General features: G+C 38.3%; 2 protein-coding genes across 2 annotated transcripts; one reads left to right on the forward strand and one right to left on the reverse strand.

The window, feature by feature from the left end:
- LOC136767708 (zinc finger protein 658B-like) lies at nt 1–7,015 on the reverse strand. The gene is made up of 2 exons (XM_066721656.1): nt 6,947–7,015; nt 1–3,321 (listed from the first exon to the last, which is right to left on the reverse strand). The coding sequence occupies exon 2, from the start codon at nt 2,857–2,859 to the stop codon at nt 784–786; it is 2,076 nt and encodes a 691-aa protein (XP_066577753.1). The 5' UTR covers nt 2,860–3,321; nt 6,947–7,015; the 3' UTR covers nt 1–783.
- Nucleotides 6,988–20,638, forward strand: LOC136767709 (zinc finger protein 665). Its single transcript, XM_066721657.1, has 3 exons — nt 6,988–7,092; nt 7,480–7,624; nt 17,432–20,638. Exon 3 carries the CDS (start codon nt 17,914–17,916, stop codon nt 19,972–19,974), a length of 2,061 nt encoding a protein of 686 aa, XP_066577754.1. The 5' UTR covers nt 6,988–7,092; nt 7,480–7,624; nt 17,432–17,913; the 3' UTR covers nt 19,975–20,638.
- The last annotated feature ends 1,147 nt before the right edge of the window (nt 20,639–21,785 follow it).

Below are 21,785 nucleotides of genomic sequence, written 5' to 3' on the forward strand. Positions count from 1 at the left end.
TACAATCTTAACAGTCTTTAATAGATTATCGATTTAATATTACAGTACAGTATAAAACATAATAATTTCAAATTAAAATAGTATGAAAATCATAAGTTATCAAAACTTGCATCCCTATATTACAATTACAATTACAATTTTTTTAAATATAAGATGACTATAGGATGACCATAGGGCTAGGCTCCATAAATAGGTGGGATCTTGTGAGACAGAAACAGAAAGCTGAAAAAGATGGTGCAAAGGAGGTGATTTATTACTTCAAGTGAGGGTAGTGAAATTAAAATGAGAAAATAAAACCATACATCCCTTTGGAAACCAATAATACTTCTTAACGAGTCCATGTCCAAAAATGAAACCCAAATTGTAATCCAGATGCAAGTTCAAGTTCATAAACAAAAGTTTCTTACAGGTTTTCTTTATCTCCGATGCTCTCTTGATGTCTGTTTCCCTCTCTCTCTCTCAGCTCCTTAACTCCCCAAAACAAAGGTAATTTTAAGAACTATTTCTGATCTGGAATGTATTGTATTTTTTCATTTGACCATGGACATGTAAAGAATTGTATACAAAATATGAATACAAAGACAACCTATAATTTGAAATGACACACACCACTCTAGAAGTTTTTCTTCTTGAAATGTAAAATACACCAAAATACATTGATCAATTTTCCCATGTTCTTCAAAATTTCCTCTGCAATTAAAACAGCAGTTTCTGTGATTTCATACATGTTTGGTGGTGAAATTATAGCTTGAAGCTTTTCTCAAAGGAAAGGTATCAAATCTATTATGATTTTGTGTGACGTCTCTGATGTGTTTTAAGACGTGCTGCCACACTAAAAGTCTTCCCACATTGGGAGCAGCTGAACGGTTTCTCTCCAGTGTGAATAAGTTGATGTCGTTTAAGATTTCCTGAAAGGGTGAAAGTCATGCCACACTGGGAACAGCTGTATGGTCTCTCCCCTGTGTGAATTTGCATGTGTAATTTAAGACTTCTTGCTACACTGAACGTCCTCCCACACTGTAAGCAAGGATATGGCTTTTCACCTGTGTGAATATACTTGTGTGTTTTGAGAGTACGTGAATGACTGAAAGTTTTCCCACACAGGGAACACAAGAATGGTTTCTCCCCTGTGTGAACTCTCTCATGTTCTTTAAGACCTCCTGACTGAATGAAAGTCTTCCCACACTGCTGACAGCAGTATGGTTTCTCCCCTGTATGAACTCTCTCATGTACTTTAAGATGGTCTAACCTGTTGAAAGTCTTCCCACACTGGTGGCAGCTGTATGGTTTCTCTCCTGTGTGAATTATCTCATGCTTTTTAAGAGCTACTGCCGTTTTGAAAGTTCTCCCACAGTGGGAGCAGCAGTACTGTTGTCCCTCTCCTATATGAATTGCCTTGTGGCTTGTAAGACTACTTAAATCACTAAAAGTCTTCCCACACTTGAAGCAGCCGTAGGTTCCATCTTCTGCGTGAATCAGTGTGTGTGTTTTAAGACTAATTGATCTTTTAAAACTCATTCCACAATGGGAGCAGCTGAACGGTTTCTCTCCAGTGTGAATAAGCTGATGTCTCTTAAGATTTCCTGAAAATCTGAAAGTCATGCCACACTGGGAACAGGAGTATGGTCTCTCTCCTGTGTGAATCTGCATGTGTAATTTAAGACTTCCTGCCACACTGAAAGTCTTCCCACACTGGGAGCACTGGTGCGGACTCTCTCCTGTATGGATATGCTTATGCGACTTAAGACTTTTAGCATCCCTAAAAGTGTTAGAACACTGACTACAGCTGTATGGTCTCTCTCCTGTGTGAATCCGCTCATGAATTTTAAGACTTTGTGCATGGCGGAATGTCTTCTTACAGTAGGAACAGCAATGTGTTGTTCTCAGTCCGGTGTGAGTTCGCTCATGTGATTTAAGACCACGTGCCTGACTGAATGCCTTCCCACACTGTTGACAGCTGCATGGCATCACGTCCAAGTGAATTTCCTCATGTTTTTTACATTTATTTAATGTATCAAATTTTTTCTCACAATGGGAGCAGCAATGCAGTCTCTCCCCTGTGTGAATTTGTTTGTGGCATTGAAGGCTTTCTGCATCACTAAAATGATTCCCACACCGCTTGCAGCAATATGGATTTTCTAGTGTATGAATTTGCTCGTGTTTTTTAAGACTTCCTGAATGACGAAAAGCTTCCCCACACTGTTGGCAGCAGTAAGGTTTCTCTCCAGAGTGAATTAGTTCATGTCTTTTACAATTTGCCATCTGATTGAAACACTTCCCACACGTTTGGCAGCAATATGGTCTCTTTATCCTGTGTATACGTTCATGATTTTTCAGATGACAGGATCTGCTGAAACTCTTCCCACATTTGGAGCAAGTATATATATTTTTTATGCTGTCAGTTAGTTGGTGTGTTTCACGGCTTTCTGCTAGACTGAAATTCCTCCCACTGGGGGTAAAGTGGTATGAACTGTCTCCTTGATATTTGATCAGGATGATCTGATTTTGGGGCACTATAATGGAATGGTATGTCTGTGTGTGTAAAGTGGACACTGTTGAGTTGGCACTCACTAGCAGCGAGGAGGGAATGAGTGTGTAAGAGGGTCCTGAAGGTTGCGGAGTGAGTGATGCTTGAGCGACAGCTTTCACTCCACTCAGACAAAGTCCACCAACACTTTCTTCAGGCTTCTTCATTCCCAGCTCCGGCATAGAAACAGACTCCCTTGCACATACCTCAGATTTCATGTGATCAGGGCCTAGCCTAGGCTCATTCTTTATTTCAGCAGAGTCCTGCACTTCAGTGTCGACAGACTGTAAGTGAGAGTTATCTTCTGACTTTATTACATCTAGTTCACTCATGTCTTGTAAAATTTGGTCATACACCAGAGCAGATTTCACAGTCCATCTATGTACATTTGAGAGATGGTATTTAAGAATGTTCCATCGTGCGAGACTTGACTCTGCTATAGAGATGGTCACCGAGGATTCCTGCGACTCGAGACATCATTCAGTAGAAATCCTTTCTAGTACGGCAAAAAACAATAAATCTAGAATGTGTAATAACTTGTTAAGAACATATTATACATGGATATATCAGAGTGTACTGAATCGTTTGGCATGCTCATGTCCTTTTGTGACATATACAAATCATGGTTTATCCATTCAGTAGCTCTTTCTGATGATCAATCCAATTGTATCCCATTTTTAATGTTCCTGTGCTGCTGTCAGTCCCTGTTTGTCTTCACAATTTCAAGATTATCCAAATCAAGATTCTCTCAGGGTCACTAAAATTTCCTCACAGAATTTCTGCTTCTCCTGCTCCTAGGGAAACAGAAGACAGAATAAAACATTTTAATTGCAGCACTGCATACAGAAAGAATAATACCTCTCACTGTTGGGAATAATGTCACAGTAGCAGTCATTAATGAGCAGACGGGCATTAGGTGACAATTATGGCAAACCCTCAATATACTTGCAACATCCTAATTAATTTAACACAAAAATGCAGAAGTAAAGTCAATAGGCCTTGATTCAAATAAAGTTAAGAATTATATGTTCTATGACAATTGCAATACTCTGCACAGCAATAACATATCTCCAAAATAATTATTGCATGTATTACTAAATACACAACTTGCAAGCTTGGCAATCATTTTGAATCCAGCAGAGAAAGCATGGAGTAGGTGCCATTGAACAGGTCATCAAATACTTCTCCAAAACCTCTGGAGCCCCATAACATAACAGTTTTCCATTCATAGCCAGGATTTTAGAATATCCTGGTTTATTTTGGAATATAGACTAACACACCTCGTTCTCCTGAAGGCTGATCCTATTTCTTGTAAATTTAAAAACTGATATATCCTCCTCATTGTTGTGAAAATATGTATAAATTGGAGTAGGCTATTTTTATTATTATTTATTTATTAACATACACCCTTATCCAGGGTGACTTACAAAATATAAGAGCAATACAAAGTGCAATAATACAGTACAGTTTAAAACATGATGCAATTTACAAATTCCAATTTACACAAGTGTATAGGTAATATACAGTAAACAATAGAAGTGGTACAGCCTGGATTGTTAAAGCTAATAAGTGCAGACAACATGTGAAGTCATCGTTAAGAGCTAAGGGTAAGGGGGCATAGGAGGAATCAAAATAAACAATATGAGTACTAGTAATGCAAAGCAAAAAGTATGAAAAAAACATTGTACAAGTGCAATTTTACAGGAGACTAAATGACTAAATTACAAGTACAGTCTGAAAAGATGCATCTTGAGTAATCGCCGGAAGGGACTCTGCTGTTTTGACTTCAATGCGAAAGTCATTCCAACACTTATAGGGGCCAGGGATGAAAAGGAGTGGGCTCTGGAGGAAGGGGAGTGGAGGGAGCAGAGCAGTGTAGTAGTGTGTGCGAATTGGGGCATGGAGAATATCAGGTGAGCCACAGAGTTCTGGATGAAACTTCAGACATTAATTTATCCTGTGCCTTTATGGTCGGGGTCACTTGTGTAATAGGATAAAGGAAATCCATCTTTAAAGTATGTAGGAAACCACAGCATTTTTGTGGGCTGCTAACTGCAATGGTCTCTCTCTAGTAGACTATGTACTGTCTAGTTTTTTATAGACTAAAAGTCACATGTGACTCTCCGCTTGCCTGATTTCCATTATATTTTCACATCATTATTCAAATAATGATTTCAAATGTGGGCGTGGTTAGCGATTCAGGGACCGCCCCACCAGTATCATGAGCTACGAGCCGATACTGTTTCTAGGGCAGCAGAATATACAGAACAGCCCCAAAGCAAAAAAGATCTGCCTCCATGAGTCATTGAGGGTTTCCCATTCTTCTTGAAATAAGCATGCTTTATCTTGGACTATAAAGGAATAAGTGGAGATTTCGAAGTGTAGAAGAAAACAACTTTTGAATATTGTGCTTCAGAGAATAGGCCTAATAAGAAAAATAAAGTTAGAATGAATGGTGTCAGTACCCTCCCAGCTAACAGGGAATGTCCTGGGAACTTTAGGGAACGTTCTATTTAGGTCCCAGTAGTAACGTTCTCTCTGGGACGTTTTTAAAACATTCTGCAAACATACTGAATGTTATAAACAAACAGGTCCGCTTTAGGTTCTTACTTGACGTTACAAAGCGGACCTGCACAGGACATAAGACGACGTTCCCTTGTGGTCCCCCAGTGGTCAGAGCATGACTTTCTGATTGCATGACATTTAGAAACGTTCCAGTTTTGTCCCCTTTTGGTTCCCTATTGGTTATGGCAGGATGTTATATTCAGAACATTCACAGGACTTTATGAAATGTCCCCTTATGGTTTCCTACTGGTTACGGCAGGAAATTACAATCAGGTCATTCACAGGACATTAGGAATGTTCTATATTAGGACCCATTTTGTTGTTGGCCGGCCACTTAGCCAGTGGAAATGGTGCGTAAAGTGACTCCATGGAAATGGAAGCCCAATTCCATAATTGTTTTAGAAGAACTGGCAACCCTACACAGATAGACTAGTATTATATGATGTCCATTTGTTTCAGACTCCTGGATAGCACTCGGCACATCCCCACTACCACGAGACTAGCAGAAACATTTTGAGGTTAGACTCGTCAATTCCTCCCCTTACCTAAATTGTTTTTAAGAAAATGCGCACTAGTAGGAGATTCACTCAAAACATGCAGAGATTTACTAAAAGAGGGTAACTCGGTTAATTGAGTTGTTCAATGAAGGAGTTGCTCATGAATTACTAAACTGCTCAGATTCTACTTAAATTAACAACTTCCTAGTCTGATTCTATTCTTATTCTTAGCAAATAAGTTAAGGCTGAAATTCACCCCCTCCCCGTATCAACAACTTACAAATTAAATCATGAATTTATGTAACAAACAATTTCTAGCTCAGATCTACACATAACTTAAAATAATAATAGGCCTCAACTATGAGAATCAGATTCGTTTGAGTTGTTCAGTTTCAGTCAATCAATATTCTTGTTAATCCACTCACTAGACTGAATTAAATTAATTGATTCAGTTAAATTAATACAAATGTCCATCACTACTCTCAACTTTACATTAATTGGCATTTTTTCAAATCAAAGTAATACACAGCATGTGCCTGGACTCAAAAAAGGCAGTGACCATAGTTTCTGATGACCACCCACCCGCTGGGGTTTCTAAACCAATGATTGGGAGAATCAAACATATATTAGAACCAATGTGTGAAAGCAATATCTTTTATTTGTATGAACTGTAGTATACACGGGTGTGCAATCAAAATCGATATACAAATGTGTTACATTCTGTAGTAAACATAAATAGTTCTATAACTGTTAAATGTCTGATTAATTTAAAAGCGACATAAAAAAAATGAAGTTATGAAATACTTGTGTCTGCCATTGTGGACCAGTTACAGGATTTACATTGCAATTATTTAGATGACCTATTATAAGTAATAAAATAAGCAGAACATATAGCGTGAAAAACAAATATATAATGTAATACGTTTATGGTGTAGATGGCATGGGTATAGCCCATTTAAAATTAAGAAGCGATTAAGTAAACCAGAAAATGTCATATAGCATACATTATAGGCTATACACATACATACATACATACATACATACATACATACATACATACATACATACATACATGAATACATAATAAACATACATTAAATTATTGATGATTAAAAACTCGTTATCGCGAATGTAGCTTCACGGCATTCAAATGACTGCAGACAGGGGTTTGCTTTGTATGTGAATAGTTGCAACACAATGAAAGAACCAAACATAACCGTGTCAAGTAATGCACATCTCACATAATCATATTTACAATACAGCAGTAATCAAGCTCATACTTCACATCACACTCAATGCTCAATTTGTAACATAAAACCATATACATAACTCCAGAACATAAAGCAATCACGCTTACCAGGTCATTATTTCTCAGCATCCCTTTGCAGGCTCTGGAAATCTCCTGATCCAATCACTTCCGCCTGGAACCTACTCTCCCACAACCATAGACACAGACCAGATTTAGTCAATTTGACATGTACAGAGAGACGCCAGCATGTCCAGGTATGTGCTATGTATGTACGATATGCTATGTAAGCTGATGTTGTACGAAGTGTATGTCTTCTAAGGGCTAGCAGTGTCTTGTGCCTCAAAATCAAATGTTCAGTTCGCATATATATATATATATATATATATATATATATATATATATATATATATATATATATATATATGTATATATATGTATGTATATATATACAGATTATATGGCTAGAAAACTATTCTTTCACAGTTTCACATACAATGTGTGTAAAATTGTCTCAAAATCTAAACATACTATCTCAATAATAAAAATATCAGTTATAAAATACAGTATATTATTTATACATAGGGAAGCGACATGAATGACAAAATAAAACGGCGTTTAGCTAACATTTGCCCTGTTCCTAGACATGATGGCGTTTGCTCCGCAGCGCACACGGTCTATCTAGCGGGTCTGTGTCTATGGTTGGCGGAGGCGGAAGAGAGCGGAGGCAGGAGGCTGGAAGGGGCAGCAGAAATGTGTCCATAGAGAAATGTAGCAATCAGTTACCTGGTAAGATTTGATTGTTTTTCTGTTATAGAGTTATGTCGTGTCTATGGTTTTATGTTATTAAGTGAGGTTCAAGTGTGTTGTGTACTATTTTCTTGAGTACTATTGCCTTTTATATGTATATATATTCCAAAGACGAAGACTACAATACAAACGAAAGATAGCCTATATCAGAGGAATACAATCAGATACAAACAACTTTAAAAATGTATCTTTTTTTTTTTTTTTTAATCTCGGGGGTTAAATTAACATAGTTTTTTTAAGTAAGTTCACTGATTTTGAGGCTTTACCTTTTTGAAAAACTAACGAGAATCCTATATAACAGTGGAATTCTGCCTGAAAGTATAAACAATTAACTTGTCTAATAATAATTTTGATTTATTAATGGACAATGTTGGTGGAGATATGATTAAACTATCGATGTCGCATCTTTGTTTTCATGCATACAATAAAGCAATATATGTGCAGCTTATCTACACAAACATTAAAGTGAGTATGAATAAAAGCAAATATCGGACCAAAATGTTCTGATAAAGGAATAACCAGAGAATAAATGTATAATGGATTCAGTTTTGTTGTTACAAAAACTACACAAAGCTGAAACATCAGGGTTATATTTAGATTGTTTCGTTAGTGGGGTAAATGTTATACATAATATTAAATCTTACTTTTCTAACTTTGTTAGTAATGGAGTATTTTAGAGGAAGGGGCAAAGAGAAATGCCAGTTAATGTTGCTAAAATTGCCATACCAAAAGTTCCTTTAGAGATGTAGATATTTCTGATATAAGTATTGGAATAAGTATGATCTAAAAGAAGTTTAGACCTAATCCTCAGATCAGGAAATGTATTTTTAAAAAGTCACATTGGTCATCCAGAGTTCTTGACTTTGTTTTAAAGTGATTAATCATAACTTATATTAGCATTATTATGACTATTATTATCAAAATACATTAGGACATTATTTACATTACAGTTTATATTCATTATTAATGGAATAAGTTAAATATTTCCATCAACAATAGCATCTCTTGGTTCAGATTGTTCATATATAAAATACATAAATATGGTAAGCAAATCAAAATCTAGCGAATGTTCTGTTAGACCTACAGTGTCTGCTGGTTTTTGTTCCAACAGGAGCTCCCAATTACTTAATTAGTGTCATTATTTACTCAGGTAGGCTTAGCTAACACTATTTTATTTTTATAGCTGATACAATGAAATCTGACTCAAAACACTGAACCCACAGAACATTTCAGAGTCTGGAGAGAAGGGTTCAATTCATCAATTTAATTGTTTAATTAGACCAATTAAGGAGCTGAGAGCTGGGCCGGAACAAAACCCAGCAGACACTGCGGCCCCCCAGGACTGGAGTCTGACACCCCTGGTTAAGTCAGTCCATACACTTGCAAATTGCTGTACCGGGTCTGTCAATTCTGTTTTATGCAGTCACCAGATGTGAATGTGAATTGCCTTGCCTCCACTGCTTTGTAAACAAACTTCAGCTTCTTAATCTAACCAGGAGCAGCAGAATTAATTGTTAATACCTGAATCAATGTATTGTATTCATGAAGAATCACAAGCGTCAATGATTGACACATTTATTTTTGACACCAGAAGAGATTTATAGGCGCATTGATTTATTCATATTATAGTGTGATGTATGTGAGAAATTGGACTCATTCTCTCTCACGAGCATATATTTGACTTCTACACAAAATGTCTTCATGCAGCCAAGATCGATCTCCACCCCCCCTTTTTCTCTCATTGGATAAAACGTATTTTAAATAGTCCATGTGGGATTGCATAAATGTGGAAATTATGCCGAAAATCTGAATACTCTCATGTCTGAAACAAACGCGTTATTCAAGCTTGCTGTGCAAAAGTAGGCTGATAGAAAATATTCCACACAATGCTCGAGTGCTATTCTGAACCATTTGCTCCTTTTCTTTCCGCTGTCTGCCATTTTCACTGCATTAAAATAGCAACATATAAACACTTAGTTCTCATTTTGAAGTCAAAGCATAATCGTTGCATGAAGCAAATTGCAATTCACGAATATGCCTAAAAAAACATTTTGATTTGATTTAATTCTATTCATTATCCCAGCTCTAAAATCTAAAAATGACAGTAATGTTTATTTTAATACTCATTTGTCTATAATAAGTATTAAAAAATTAAGTGATTAAAGTAACTTGTTCACATTACATTTTTATCTGTGAGGTGTATGTTTATGTAGCCTACAGTAAAATGTGATTACTTATTTAATTTTAAGTGATAATTTATTTACAAAATTACAAGAAATGTAAACAACATTAATATTTAATGTTATAATAGGGAAGTTGTGTAGATGACGTGGGTATAAACTTATAGCTTATAATTTAAAAATATGAAGTGATTAAGAAAATTAGATTACATGTATAAATACTTAAGTATTGATAATTAATAATAAAAGTCTTTATAATAGTTAACTTATTTTTAAACTAGCCATTTTAGTTGTTTTGCTGGAAGTAGAACTCTTATTGTGGCTTAATTCGGTACAGCTACTGTGTTACTTATAGTAAATAGTTTGAAGTCAAGGAATTTGGAGGAAGATACAGTTAGGTGTCTATTGGTGGCAGTTAGCTGGAACAAATGTACCTTAATGACCATTTCTTGGTAACAGAAAGTCAAGTAGTTGAATTGGGACAAAAAAGAAAGACAGTGTTTAGGGCACAACAAGTTGCTAAATTTAGAAGTGTGTGGCCACTACAGTGTCATGTTTGCAGAATGATTGCCTTCCTGGATGAACATTGTCAGCATGTTGAGGTCCTAGAGATCAGAGTCCCTGATCTTAAGGCTCAGCTTGCTGAACTGCGCTGTATTAGTGATGTGGAAGAATTGGTCAATTGGCCCATGAGAGAGATGGTCTACACGTCAAAACCTAGGAAGGTTGAGCCCTTAGAGCAGGAAAGTGTACAGAACTGCTGGGTCACAGTAGGTTGTAACTGCAGGAAAGTGAGTGCACACACCTTAAAAGAGACAACCCAAGAGCTAGAAATGCACAACAGGTTCCAACTGCTGGACACCACGTTGGACAGTGACAGCTCAGTGGGTAATGCGAGGGCAATTGAGCACCAGAGTAGAGGTCTGCGCGGGACTGTTTTTTTCATCCCACTCCCGCCCACTGCCGCCAGGTTCTATCCCGCACCCGCCCGCTCCCGCTTACAATCCATTCTGTGCTCACCCGCTATCAGCTTACAATGATTTTCTTCCCGACCCAACTGATCCCGCTAAATTTAGATCTTGTTTCCAGAATCTCACATTTAAAATTCCCCCTAAAGAAAAAGAGATTGGGGATAACAAATATAAAATGTAGTCTATAAAATAATTGTATTTGTTATTTTTATTTGTCTTTCAAAGATACAGCATTCTTTTATCATATTTTACTGTCAACACAGTAGAAAAATTGTCACATAGAAAATTTAATTAAATACAACATCTGTCACTCAAAATTATAAGCCAAAAAATACGAACAAACGAAAACTGTTGGCTTACTAGCTATACTGCAAAATTATTATTATAATTTTTTCCCAAACTATTTAAAACATCCATGCATGAACAGAATGTCGCTGACTGACAACATTTTCAGCACCGAACTTCTCCAAAATCCGACCACAAAGGCTGAATGCCTCTCTGAAGGGGCACTCGTGGCCGGGATGCAAAGATCATATCTTGCCACCAGGCTGCTCAGGGCAGGGAGCTGGGACTGTGTGAATAGCCCGCTCCCGACATCCTTTGACAACAGCAGATCCGCGCTTTCCTCATTCTTATTGACCCCCTGCACAGCCTGCTCTGAGCACTGTATTATGGCCGTGCTCCAATCAAGGACGAGTGCAAATGTAACATATGACGCAGAAAGCACATGCATAATACAGTTCTCAGAGCAGGCTGTGCAAGGGGGTTGATAAGAGTGAGTAAAGCACGGATCTGCTGTTGTCAAAGGATGTCAGGAGCGGGCTATTGTCAGACCACCCACTCCCGTCCACAGTACACCACAGTTACCGACCGCCACTGTCTTCAATTCGGAAATGTAATCCCGCACCACAGAAATCTGAACGGGTCCCGTAGGAGAACCGCGGGAATGCAGACCTCTGCACCAGAGCACCATGGTGCCCACTCCCCCCCAGAACAGGGAGGTAGTTATAGTAGGAGACTCGATTCTTAGAGGTATAGATCACAGTGTGTTCTAGTGATAAGGAGACCCGCATGGTATCTTCCCTGCCTGGTGCTCAGGTTGCAGATCTACTTGCCTGCCTCCCTGGTGCTCAGGTTGCAGGGCTACTGGCCAAAGCTGTAGGGGATCCACTGGTCATGGTCCACATTGGAACCAATGACATAGGAAAGGGTATGCTACAGATTCTGCAAGATGAATTTTAAGAGTTGGGTAAGAAACTAATTAGCAGAACTTTCATGGTATATTTCTCCAAAATACTACCAACATCACATGCCGGGAGACAGGCAGAGATTAGAAAGTTCAACATGTGGTCTAAATCCTGGTGTATGGAAGAGGGCTTTAGATTTATGGGCATTGGTCTTCTGGCAGGGCTGTATGTTAGCTTTTTTTTTGCAAATAGCACTGGTGCTACAGAGGTTGATCATTTTGTAGCACAGGCCACAAAACTGTAGAACGAGTATAAAACATCTGTTGCCATCTCTGAAAACAACTACAAGTAGTGAATTTCAACACTTAAACAGGTATGTGACTGGCAAAGGACATGAATGTTGCATACAGGGCACACAAAATCCAAACCTTAACAAGAAATGTTTTCAGACAAACATTGACGCTGGAAAGGTTACTGCAGCTCCCTCTGAGATTTTGGGCTAAAGTGGTATGTTTTCCACAGCAGGTGGAGGAGTTAATAAAGTTTACCTACCATGGGTTCCTTTTTTTGGACAGTCAGCATGGCATGGCAGTATGGCCAATTCCAATCTAAATGACTGACACAGTGTAAAAGTATGTGGTATGGGGCTTCAAAGTCTGAATGTTTCAATAATACAATTGACCATTAGTAATTAGGGAAACAAACTAGTTGTTAAGTCATCCTCATCAGAACAGTAATAAGAATTGCAATGATGAAATTATACCAATTCTTGGTTTTATGTATATTAGATCACATTCAGTGTATTTCTACAGCAGTAATCAAATTTACCTGCGAGGCATGCAGTGGAACTGAATTACATGCTCTCCGACCTCTTCTTTGATCAGGGCAATGACACCTCTACGATGTCCCATATTCACCACAGCTACATCAGTTCTGAACCCAACGAGCTTGTTTATCCATCCGATCCCCTGTCCCAGCTGCTCAACAGCAGTCTTGGTGGCTTGTAGTACTCCTTGAATGAGATGGTAACTTGCATTCATCCGAAGTACAAGGAACTCTGCATACCTTATTTGCATTATTGTCTCGTTATTGAAAAACACCCTAATAGTGGGCTACTCACATAATGCATGGCTATGTTGTAGCTTCTGTTGCCCGACCAGCTTGTTTGTTGGCTTTCCGTTTTGAAGGATTCGAACATAGACAATTTCCCATTCCTTGTTCGATGCGTCTGTGTTCCCGTTGATCATCACAGAAAGGTAGCGACTTCTTCTAATTTCCTCCACCAGGTCGAACTTCATTTCATCGGCCATCGGCGAAATCATCTCTGATGTGGTTATTATTATTATTATTATTATTATTATTTTTTTTTTTTCTTGGCAGACGCCCTTATCCAGGGCGACTTACAACATAAGTGCAAAACAAAGTGCAAAAATACAGTTCAATAAAGGCATCAATCATTACAAATTCAATTTACATAAAACATAGCAAGTCAAAATATAATACATCTATTACATTTTACAACTTCCAGTTTACACAGGCAAGTACAGTAAGTGAGGTCGTACATCCTGGATGGTAAAAGCTAAGTGCTGTCAAGATGTAGGGTCACAGTCAAGGGCTACAGGAAAGGGAGCAAGGAGGAAACAAAAACGCAAGAAGGTTTATTAGACAGATAATTATTAGACAGTAAATAGATGAACATCTTAATGAAAACCATATTCTTGGTGATAGTCAACATGGGTTTACACGAGTCAGATCATTTCTTACAAATGTATTCATGTTTTTTGAACATGCAACTGCAGCTGTAAATAGGGATTGAGCAATTGTCTCTGAACCTAAATGAAAGACTATCACCTGCAGAGAGTTAAGTTATGTGGGGCTTTTACTGTTTAATAAACTAATTGAGATTGTAATTAATTGATTTGATTGATTGTAATTATGGTCATCCATGAGCAAGTGCTGTGAGAATAAAGTGTCATTATACACTCACCTAGAGGATTATTAGGAACACCATACTAATACTGTGTTTGACCCCCTTTCGCCTTCAGAACTGCCTTAATTCTACGTGGCATTGATTCAACAAGGTGCTGAAAGCATTCTTTAGAAATGTTGGCCCATATTGATAGGAAAGCATCTTGCAGTTGATGGAGATTTGTGGGATGCACATCCAGGGCACGAAGCTCCAGTTCCACCACATCCCAAAGATGCTCTATTGGGTTGAGATCTGGTGACTGTGGGGGCCAGTTTAGTACAGTGAACTCATTGTCATGTTCAAGAAACCAATTTGAAATGATTCGACCTTTGTGACATGGTGCATTATCCTGCTGGAAGTAGCCATCAGAGGATGGGTACATGGTGGTCATAAAGGGATGGACATGGTCAGAAACAATGCTCAGGTAGGCCGTGGCATTTAAACGATGCCCAATTGGCACTAAGGGGCCTAAAGTGTGCCAAGAAAACATCCCCCACACCATTACACCACCACCACCAGCCTGCACAGTGGTAACAAGGCATGATGGATCCATGTTCTCATTCTGTTTACGCCAAATTCTGACTCTACCATCTGAATGTCTCAACAGAAATCGAGACTCATCAGACGAGGCAACATTTTTCCAGTCTTCAACTGTCCAATTTTGGTGAGCTTGTGCAAATTGTAGCCTCTTTTTCCTATTTGTAGTGGAGATGAGTGGTACCCGGTGGGGTCTTCTGCTGTTGTAGCCCATCCGCCTCAAGGTTGTACATGTTGTGGCTTCACAAATGCTTTGCTGCATACCTCGGTTATAACGAGTGGTTATTTCAGTCAAAGTTGCCCTTCTATCAGCTTGAATCAGTCGGCCCATTCTCCTCTGACCTCTAGCATCAACAAGGCATTTTCGCCCACAGGACTGCCGCATACTGGATGTTTTTCCCTTTTCACACCATTCTTTGTAAACCCTAGAAATGGTTGTGCGTGAAAATCCCAGTAACTGAGCAGATTGTGAAATACTCAGACCGGCCCGTCTGGCACCAACAACCATGCCACGCTCAAAATTGCTTAAATCACCTTTCTTTCCCATTCAGACATTCAGTTTGGAGTTCAGAAGATTGTCTTGACCAGGACCACACCCCTAAATGCATTGAAGCAACTGCCATGTGATTGGTTGGTTAGATAATGAGATAATGAGAAATTGAACAGGTGTTCCTAATAATCCTTTAGGTGAGTGTACGTTTGACTCTTTGTAGCCTATTAAACAGCACAATACATTTTGGGATTATTTTTTTTCCTTTCATGGTCATCTTATTTTTCTGATTGTAGGCTATTTTAAGTTTGTAAAATTATTTTGTATTTTTATGATAGGAGTGGATGTCTTTTGATATGTTCTTTTTTTAATTTTTTACTGTGGATCTGTCATTATCCTAGAGATCTTATATATTTTTTTTACCCAATCAAAAACAGTGACTCTACGAATATCTAACCAATTCAAAGACCCTCTGAAAGCTCTTGGACTCCTAAAGTAGGTGTCAGATTACGTGCTGGTCCAGAGCACACTGGTCAGAACGCAGAGGACAGAGAGAGAAACAGACTTGTACATTGTAGCTTATAAACAACATGTTCTTGATCCACAATGTTTTTTTATCTATGGATTCAAAACAACTTCAGTTGAAAGTAATATTCTTGTATAATGTACTTATAAGGCAGTATTTGAGTGGAAAATGTGCTTCCCTCTTGGATAGTTTGCAAATTTGCAGATGATACTAAAATAGGTGGCTCAACAGATACAATCTTGGCAGCACAGGCTATTCAAAGGGACTTGGATAATATTCAGTTGTGGTCTGACACCTGAGAGATTAAATTCAATGTGGACAAGTACAAGGTATTACATGCAGGTAACAAAAATGTCCACTATAATTACACTATGGGAGGAACAGAACTAGAAGAAGTAATGCATGAGAGACCTAGGAGTCTACATGGATGCCTCACTTTCCCCATCCAAAATGTGGGGAAGCAATAAAAAAGGCAAACAGAATGCTAAGGTATATTGTCAAAAGTGTAGAATTGATTCAAGTCTTCAAAATCATGAAAGGCATTTTCCACATCAAACCAGAGGAGCTTTTCCAGATCTGCAGGGACACATGGACCCAGGGACTCAAATGGAAATTGGCCTTAAAGGCATTCAAGACAGAAAACAGGAGACACCCTCACACAGAGAGATGTTACAGTCTGGGATTCCTCAGCAATGTGGTTGAAGCCGACAATTTTGGGACTTTCTATAATTCTTTCCCTCTGTAATTAGGGCTGGATGATAAATCAAATTAATTTGATAAATTTGAATTTATTTTTGCTTGATGTGTAAAATGCCTGAATCACGAAATGGCAAAACGTCAATCTCCGCTATCATTCTACAGGACAGGCAGAGAATAAACATAACCTGGGAATTATCTCAATACTCCAGATGGCCAGTCTGCTACTGAGCCTGGGCCCAGGTCGTTGTGTCCCAGTTTCCCCCCCCCTATCGGTGGCCTTGTATATGCCTATATATACATTACTTTCAATGGCGGCAGTGACCTTTAATCGCAAGTCAAGTGTAACATCTAGAATACGCAATAGATTTTGGACCATGTCGCCCAACACTAATTCTGGCCTAACTTAAACATGGGCAGAATTTAAATTGAAAAAGCAAAAATAAACAATTTAATCTTTACCCCTAATGAAATTACTTTTACGTTCCCAAATGTGACATGAACATGCTACTGGCAAATCTTAAACTTTTAAATGAATGTCAGTGTTTATGCTAGTTTACTTATTTCAGCTAATGACACTATCAAAATCTACATTAAAAACGCCTAATTATTAATATAATACCAGTTGGTATCTCAGTAACGTACATTCCCAAAGCTATATGATACCATGTCACTGTTTTACGTACATGCACTAAATTCTGTATCCTCCAGTTCTGCTGCCCTAGAACAAATTGTGGGGATGTATAGATTCTAAAATAAACCAGAGTATTCTAGCTAAAATGCTGGCAAAGCCTCCATCAAGATAATCAACCTAGGACACAACTGGACTTTCCAGCATGATAACAATCCAAAGAGCCCACCCACAAGTCTTTGACTAAATGGTCAAAGGAGCACCAAATCAATATTCTTGATTGCCCTTCACAATCTCTAACCCTTAATCCAATTAAACATTTGTTATTGTGGTATGAAGTCCAAAAGTGCAAGCCGCTTAACCTGGAGAGGTTCCATGGCTCCATAGGTTTTGTATTTGATGACCATATCATTAGGCTACTAGAGGCTTATTTACATTCACTGTCTACATACATTAGGCTATTGCATGTGTGTTGTGTGCCATAATTGTCACTTTTTGCTTGAGTGTCAAGCTACTGTGCCATTCTTCCCATGTTATTCTATTTGTTTGCAGTGCTGCAATTAAAATGTTTTCTGTATTCTGTCTTGTGTTTTCCCTAGGAGCAGGAAAAGCAGAAATGTCTCTACCTGTGGGAAAAAAAAATTGAGTCACCCTGAGAGAGTATTCATATGGATACACTTTGAGAAGACAAACAGGAACTGACTGAGCAGCACAGGAACATTAAAAATAGTATAACATTTGATTGATCACCAAGAAGAGCCAGAGACTGGATACACCATGATATGTATATGTTACAAAAGGACAATATTAAAATCCAAGCATGCCACGTGATTTGGTACACTATAATATCTCCATGTATAATATGTTCTTAACCAACTATCACACATTCTAGATTTACATTTTTTTTGCCACACTAGAAGAGATTTCTACCGAATTAAGTCTCAAGTCGCAGGAATCCTCAGTGACCATCTCTATAGCAGATTCAAGTCTCGCACGATGGAACAGTCTTAAATACAATCTCAAATTTACACAGATGGACTGAAAGAAATCTGCTCTGGTGTATGACCAAATTTGACAAGACATGAGTGAACTAGATGTGATAAAGTCAGAAGATAGCTCTCACTTACAGTCTGTCGACACTGAAATGCAGGGCTCTGACGAAATAAAGAATGAGCCTAGGCTAGGCCCTGATCACATGAAATCTGAGGTATGTGCAAGGGAGTCCGTTTCTATTCTGGAGCTGGGAATTAAGGACTCTAAAGAAAGTGGTGGTAGACTTTGGCAGAGTGGAGTGAAAGCTGCCACTCAAGCATCACTTACCCCGCAACCTCTACTCATGTCCCCGTCAAAGCTTGTGAGTGCCAACACAACACAGTCAACTTTACAGACACAGACAAACCATCCAGTCTTAGTGCCCCAACATCAGATCATCTTGTTCAAATATCAAGGAGACAGTTCATACCACTTTACCCCCAGTGGGAGAAATTTCAGTCTGGCAGAAAGCTGCGAGACACACCAACTTGCTGACCATATAAAAAAAATGTATACTTGCTCCAAATGTGGGAAGAATTTCAGGAGATCCTGTAATCTGAAAAACCATGAACGTATACACAGGATAAAGAGACCATATCGCTGCCAAACGTGTGGGAAGTGTTTCAATCAGATGGCAAATTGTAAAAGACATGAACTAATTCACTCTGGAGAGAAACCTTACTGCTGCCAGAAGTGTGGGGAAGCTTTTCGTCATTCAGGAAGTCTTAAAAGACATGCGCAAATTCATACAAAAGAGAATCCATATTGCTGCAAGCGGTGTGGGAATCATTTTAGTGATGCAGAAAGCCTTAAATCCCACAAACAAATTCACACAGGGGAGAGACTGCATTGCTGCTCCCATTGTGAGAAAAAATTTGATACATTAAGTAAACTTAAAAATCATGAGGAAATTCACTCAGACTTGAGGCCATACAGCTGTCAACAGTGTGGGAAGGCATTCAGTCAGGCACGTGGTCTTAAATCACATGAGCGAACTCACACCGGACTGAGAACAACACATTGCTGTTCCTACTGTAAGAAGACATTCCGCCATGCACAAAGTCTTAAAATTCATGAGCGGATTCACACAGGAGAGAGACCATACAGCTGTAGTCAGTGTTCTAACACTTTTAGGGATGCTAAAAGTCTTAAGTCGCATGAGCATATCCATACAGGAGAGAATCCACACCAATGCTCCCAGTGTGGAAAGACTTTCAGTGCAGCAAGTAGTCTTAAATTACACATGCAAATTCACACAGGGGAGAGACCATACAGCTGTTCCCAGTGTGGCATGACTTTCACCCTTTCAGGAAATCTTAAAAGACATCAGCTTATTCACACTGGAGAGAAACCGTTTAGCTGCTCCCAATGTGGAAAGAGTTTTAAAAGATCAATTAGTCTTAAAACACACAGACTTGTTCATTCAGAAGATGGAACTTACGGCTGCTTCAAATGTGGGAAGACTTTTAGTGATTTAAGTAGTCTTACAAGCCACAAGACAATTCATATAGGAGAGGGACAACAGTACTGCTGCTCCCACTGTGGGAGAACTTTTAATCTAGCAGTAGCTCTTAAAAAGCATGAGCGAATCCACACAGGAGAGAAACCATACAGCTGTCAACAGTGTGGGAAGACTTTCAACCGGTTAGGAGGACTTAAAGCACATGAGAGAGTTCATACAGGGGAGAAACCATACTGCTGCCACCAGTGTGGGAAGACTTTCATTCAATCAGGAGGTCTTAAAGCACATGAGAGAGTTCATACAGGGGAGAAACCATACTCCTGTTCCCTATGTGGGAAATCTTTCAGTCATTTACGTACTCTCAAAACACACAAGTATATTCACACAGGAGAAAAGCCATACCCTTGCTTCCAATGTGGGAGGACGTTCAGTGATCAAGGATCTCGTAAACGACATGAGCGAATTCACACAGGAGAGAAACTATTCTGCTGCCCTCCATGTGGGAAATCTTTCAAGACATCAACAGAACTTAAAACACACCAATTAATTCACACAGGAGAGAGACCATTCAGTTGCTCTCAGTGTGGGAAGACTTTTAGTGTGGCAGGACGTCTTAAAACACATCAGCGACGTCACACAAAAACATAATAGATTTACTACTTTCACTATGAGAAAAGTTTCGACCTATAATTTCACCATCAAACATGTATGAGATCCACACACCACAGAAACAATACTGCTGTTTTAACTGCAGAACACATGTTGAAGAACATTGGACAATTCATACAGCAGAAATATCACAGTGTTTCAACTGGTGTTTAAAGAATGTAATTGAAGCAGAAAATGTTCATAAATGTCAAAATGTCATAGTGTGAGGATACACCACTTCCACTGGCCATTAATACAAGATTAATAATAAAATGGCTTATGTAGTATGTGAGCTGAAGGATGTGTGATTTGTCTCATGGGGGGTGTAGTGCTAAACCAAGTTTAATAATTGACAAAGTGAAAACAAAGCAAGGGATGTATTTACATTTCAAGAATAAAAACAAATAATTTAGTAGAATTGTGTGTATCATTTCAAGTGATGGATGTATTCATATTTAGATGTTTTCATTCTTCAGGTACATTTCTTAAATAATTGAATATTGGCAAAATAAAATAATTTAACTGTCTGCTGTCAAATGAAAATAATACAATACAGCCCAGATCACAAATTGTTCTTCATATTACCTTTTTGTTCGGCAGGTGAGACGTGGCAGATATCAAGGAGAGCATGTGAGCTAAATAAAACTGGTAAATATTTATAGACATTTTGATAACTGTTTGGTGTGTGTGTGTGTTTGTTTCTTAGGGTTTTGTCTTTAGACCAGGACCTGTTAAGAAGTATAATGTCCCATTTCCACTAGCCACATTGAGGTGCACCTCAGCATGGCCATTCAAGTCCAGGGAGTTTCCATTATGGCTCAGGTGCACCACCACCTTTGCCCAAACTAGTTTTTGGAAGCACTGTTTCATATTCATCATACTGGCTGAGTACAAAACTGGTCTGTGGCACATACTGTTGTAATTAATTTAGGTTTGCCTCACCAACATGTTTGAATACTTATGCAATCATGACTTGCCCATTTTCATTTTATATTAATTCTGTTAATATATTACAATTATTTTAATAGACTATCATATAGGTGTGCATAATAAGCAAATAATGTAGGAATATTGTTGGGTGATTTATACACTTTAAAACTATAATAATAATAATAGACTCTATTACCTATTTAATTAATGAAAAGATTTACTCAAATTAAATATGGTGTTACTCTTAAAACAATTAGCAGATTTGAGCATTAGTCTTTTCCGTAGTTTGATAACAAGCAAGAAAAAAAACAATTGTGTTGCTTTAAAACTTGCAGCTATGACACTTTGAAATAGGAATGAATATTATATATACAACCTACTCCACGTATTCAAAGCAAAAACTAAAATAAACACAATTAAATATAAAATGAAAATGGGCAAGTCATGATTGCATAAGTATTCAAACATGTTGGTGTGGCAAACCAAAATTAATTCAGGTGCACAAAATGACCTAAACAAGCCACATAATCAGTTGAAGGGCCTCTGTGTGCCATAATAATAGTGATTCTCATTATTCCCGAATAAAAACACCTGTCTGTGTAGTTCCTTGGTCAGGCAGTTAATTTCAAGCACAGACTCGCCATGTAGACATGGGAGCTTTCAAAGCAAATCAGGGATAATGTAATTTAAAAGCAGATTAGGAGAAGGGTACAATAAAATATTGATGTCTCTGAATATCCTTGTGAGCACAGTGTACTCAAACATAAAGAAACAGAAGGTGCATTGTACCACCCAGAAAATTGCCTAGATCAGGCCGTTCCACCATAGTGAGCAGTCGGGCAAGGAGGAAACAACATTAAAAGAGCTACAGAGTTCAATGA

This window comes from Amia ocellicauda, chromosome 14, assembly GCF_036373705.1.
Source record: "Amia ocellicauda isolate fAmiCal2 chromosome 14, fAmiCal2.hap1, whole genome shotgun sequence".
Lineage (NCBI taxonomy): Eukaryota > Metazoa > Chordata > Actinopteri > Amiiformes > Amiidae > Amia > Amia ocellicauda.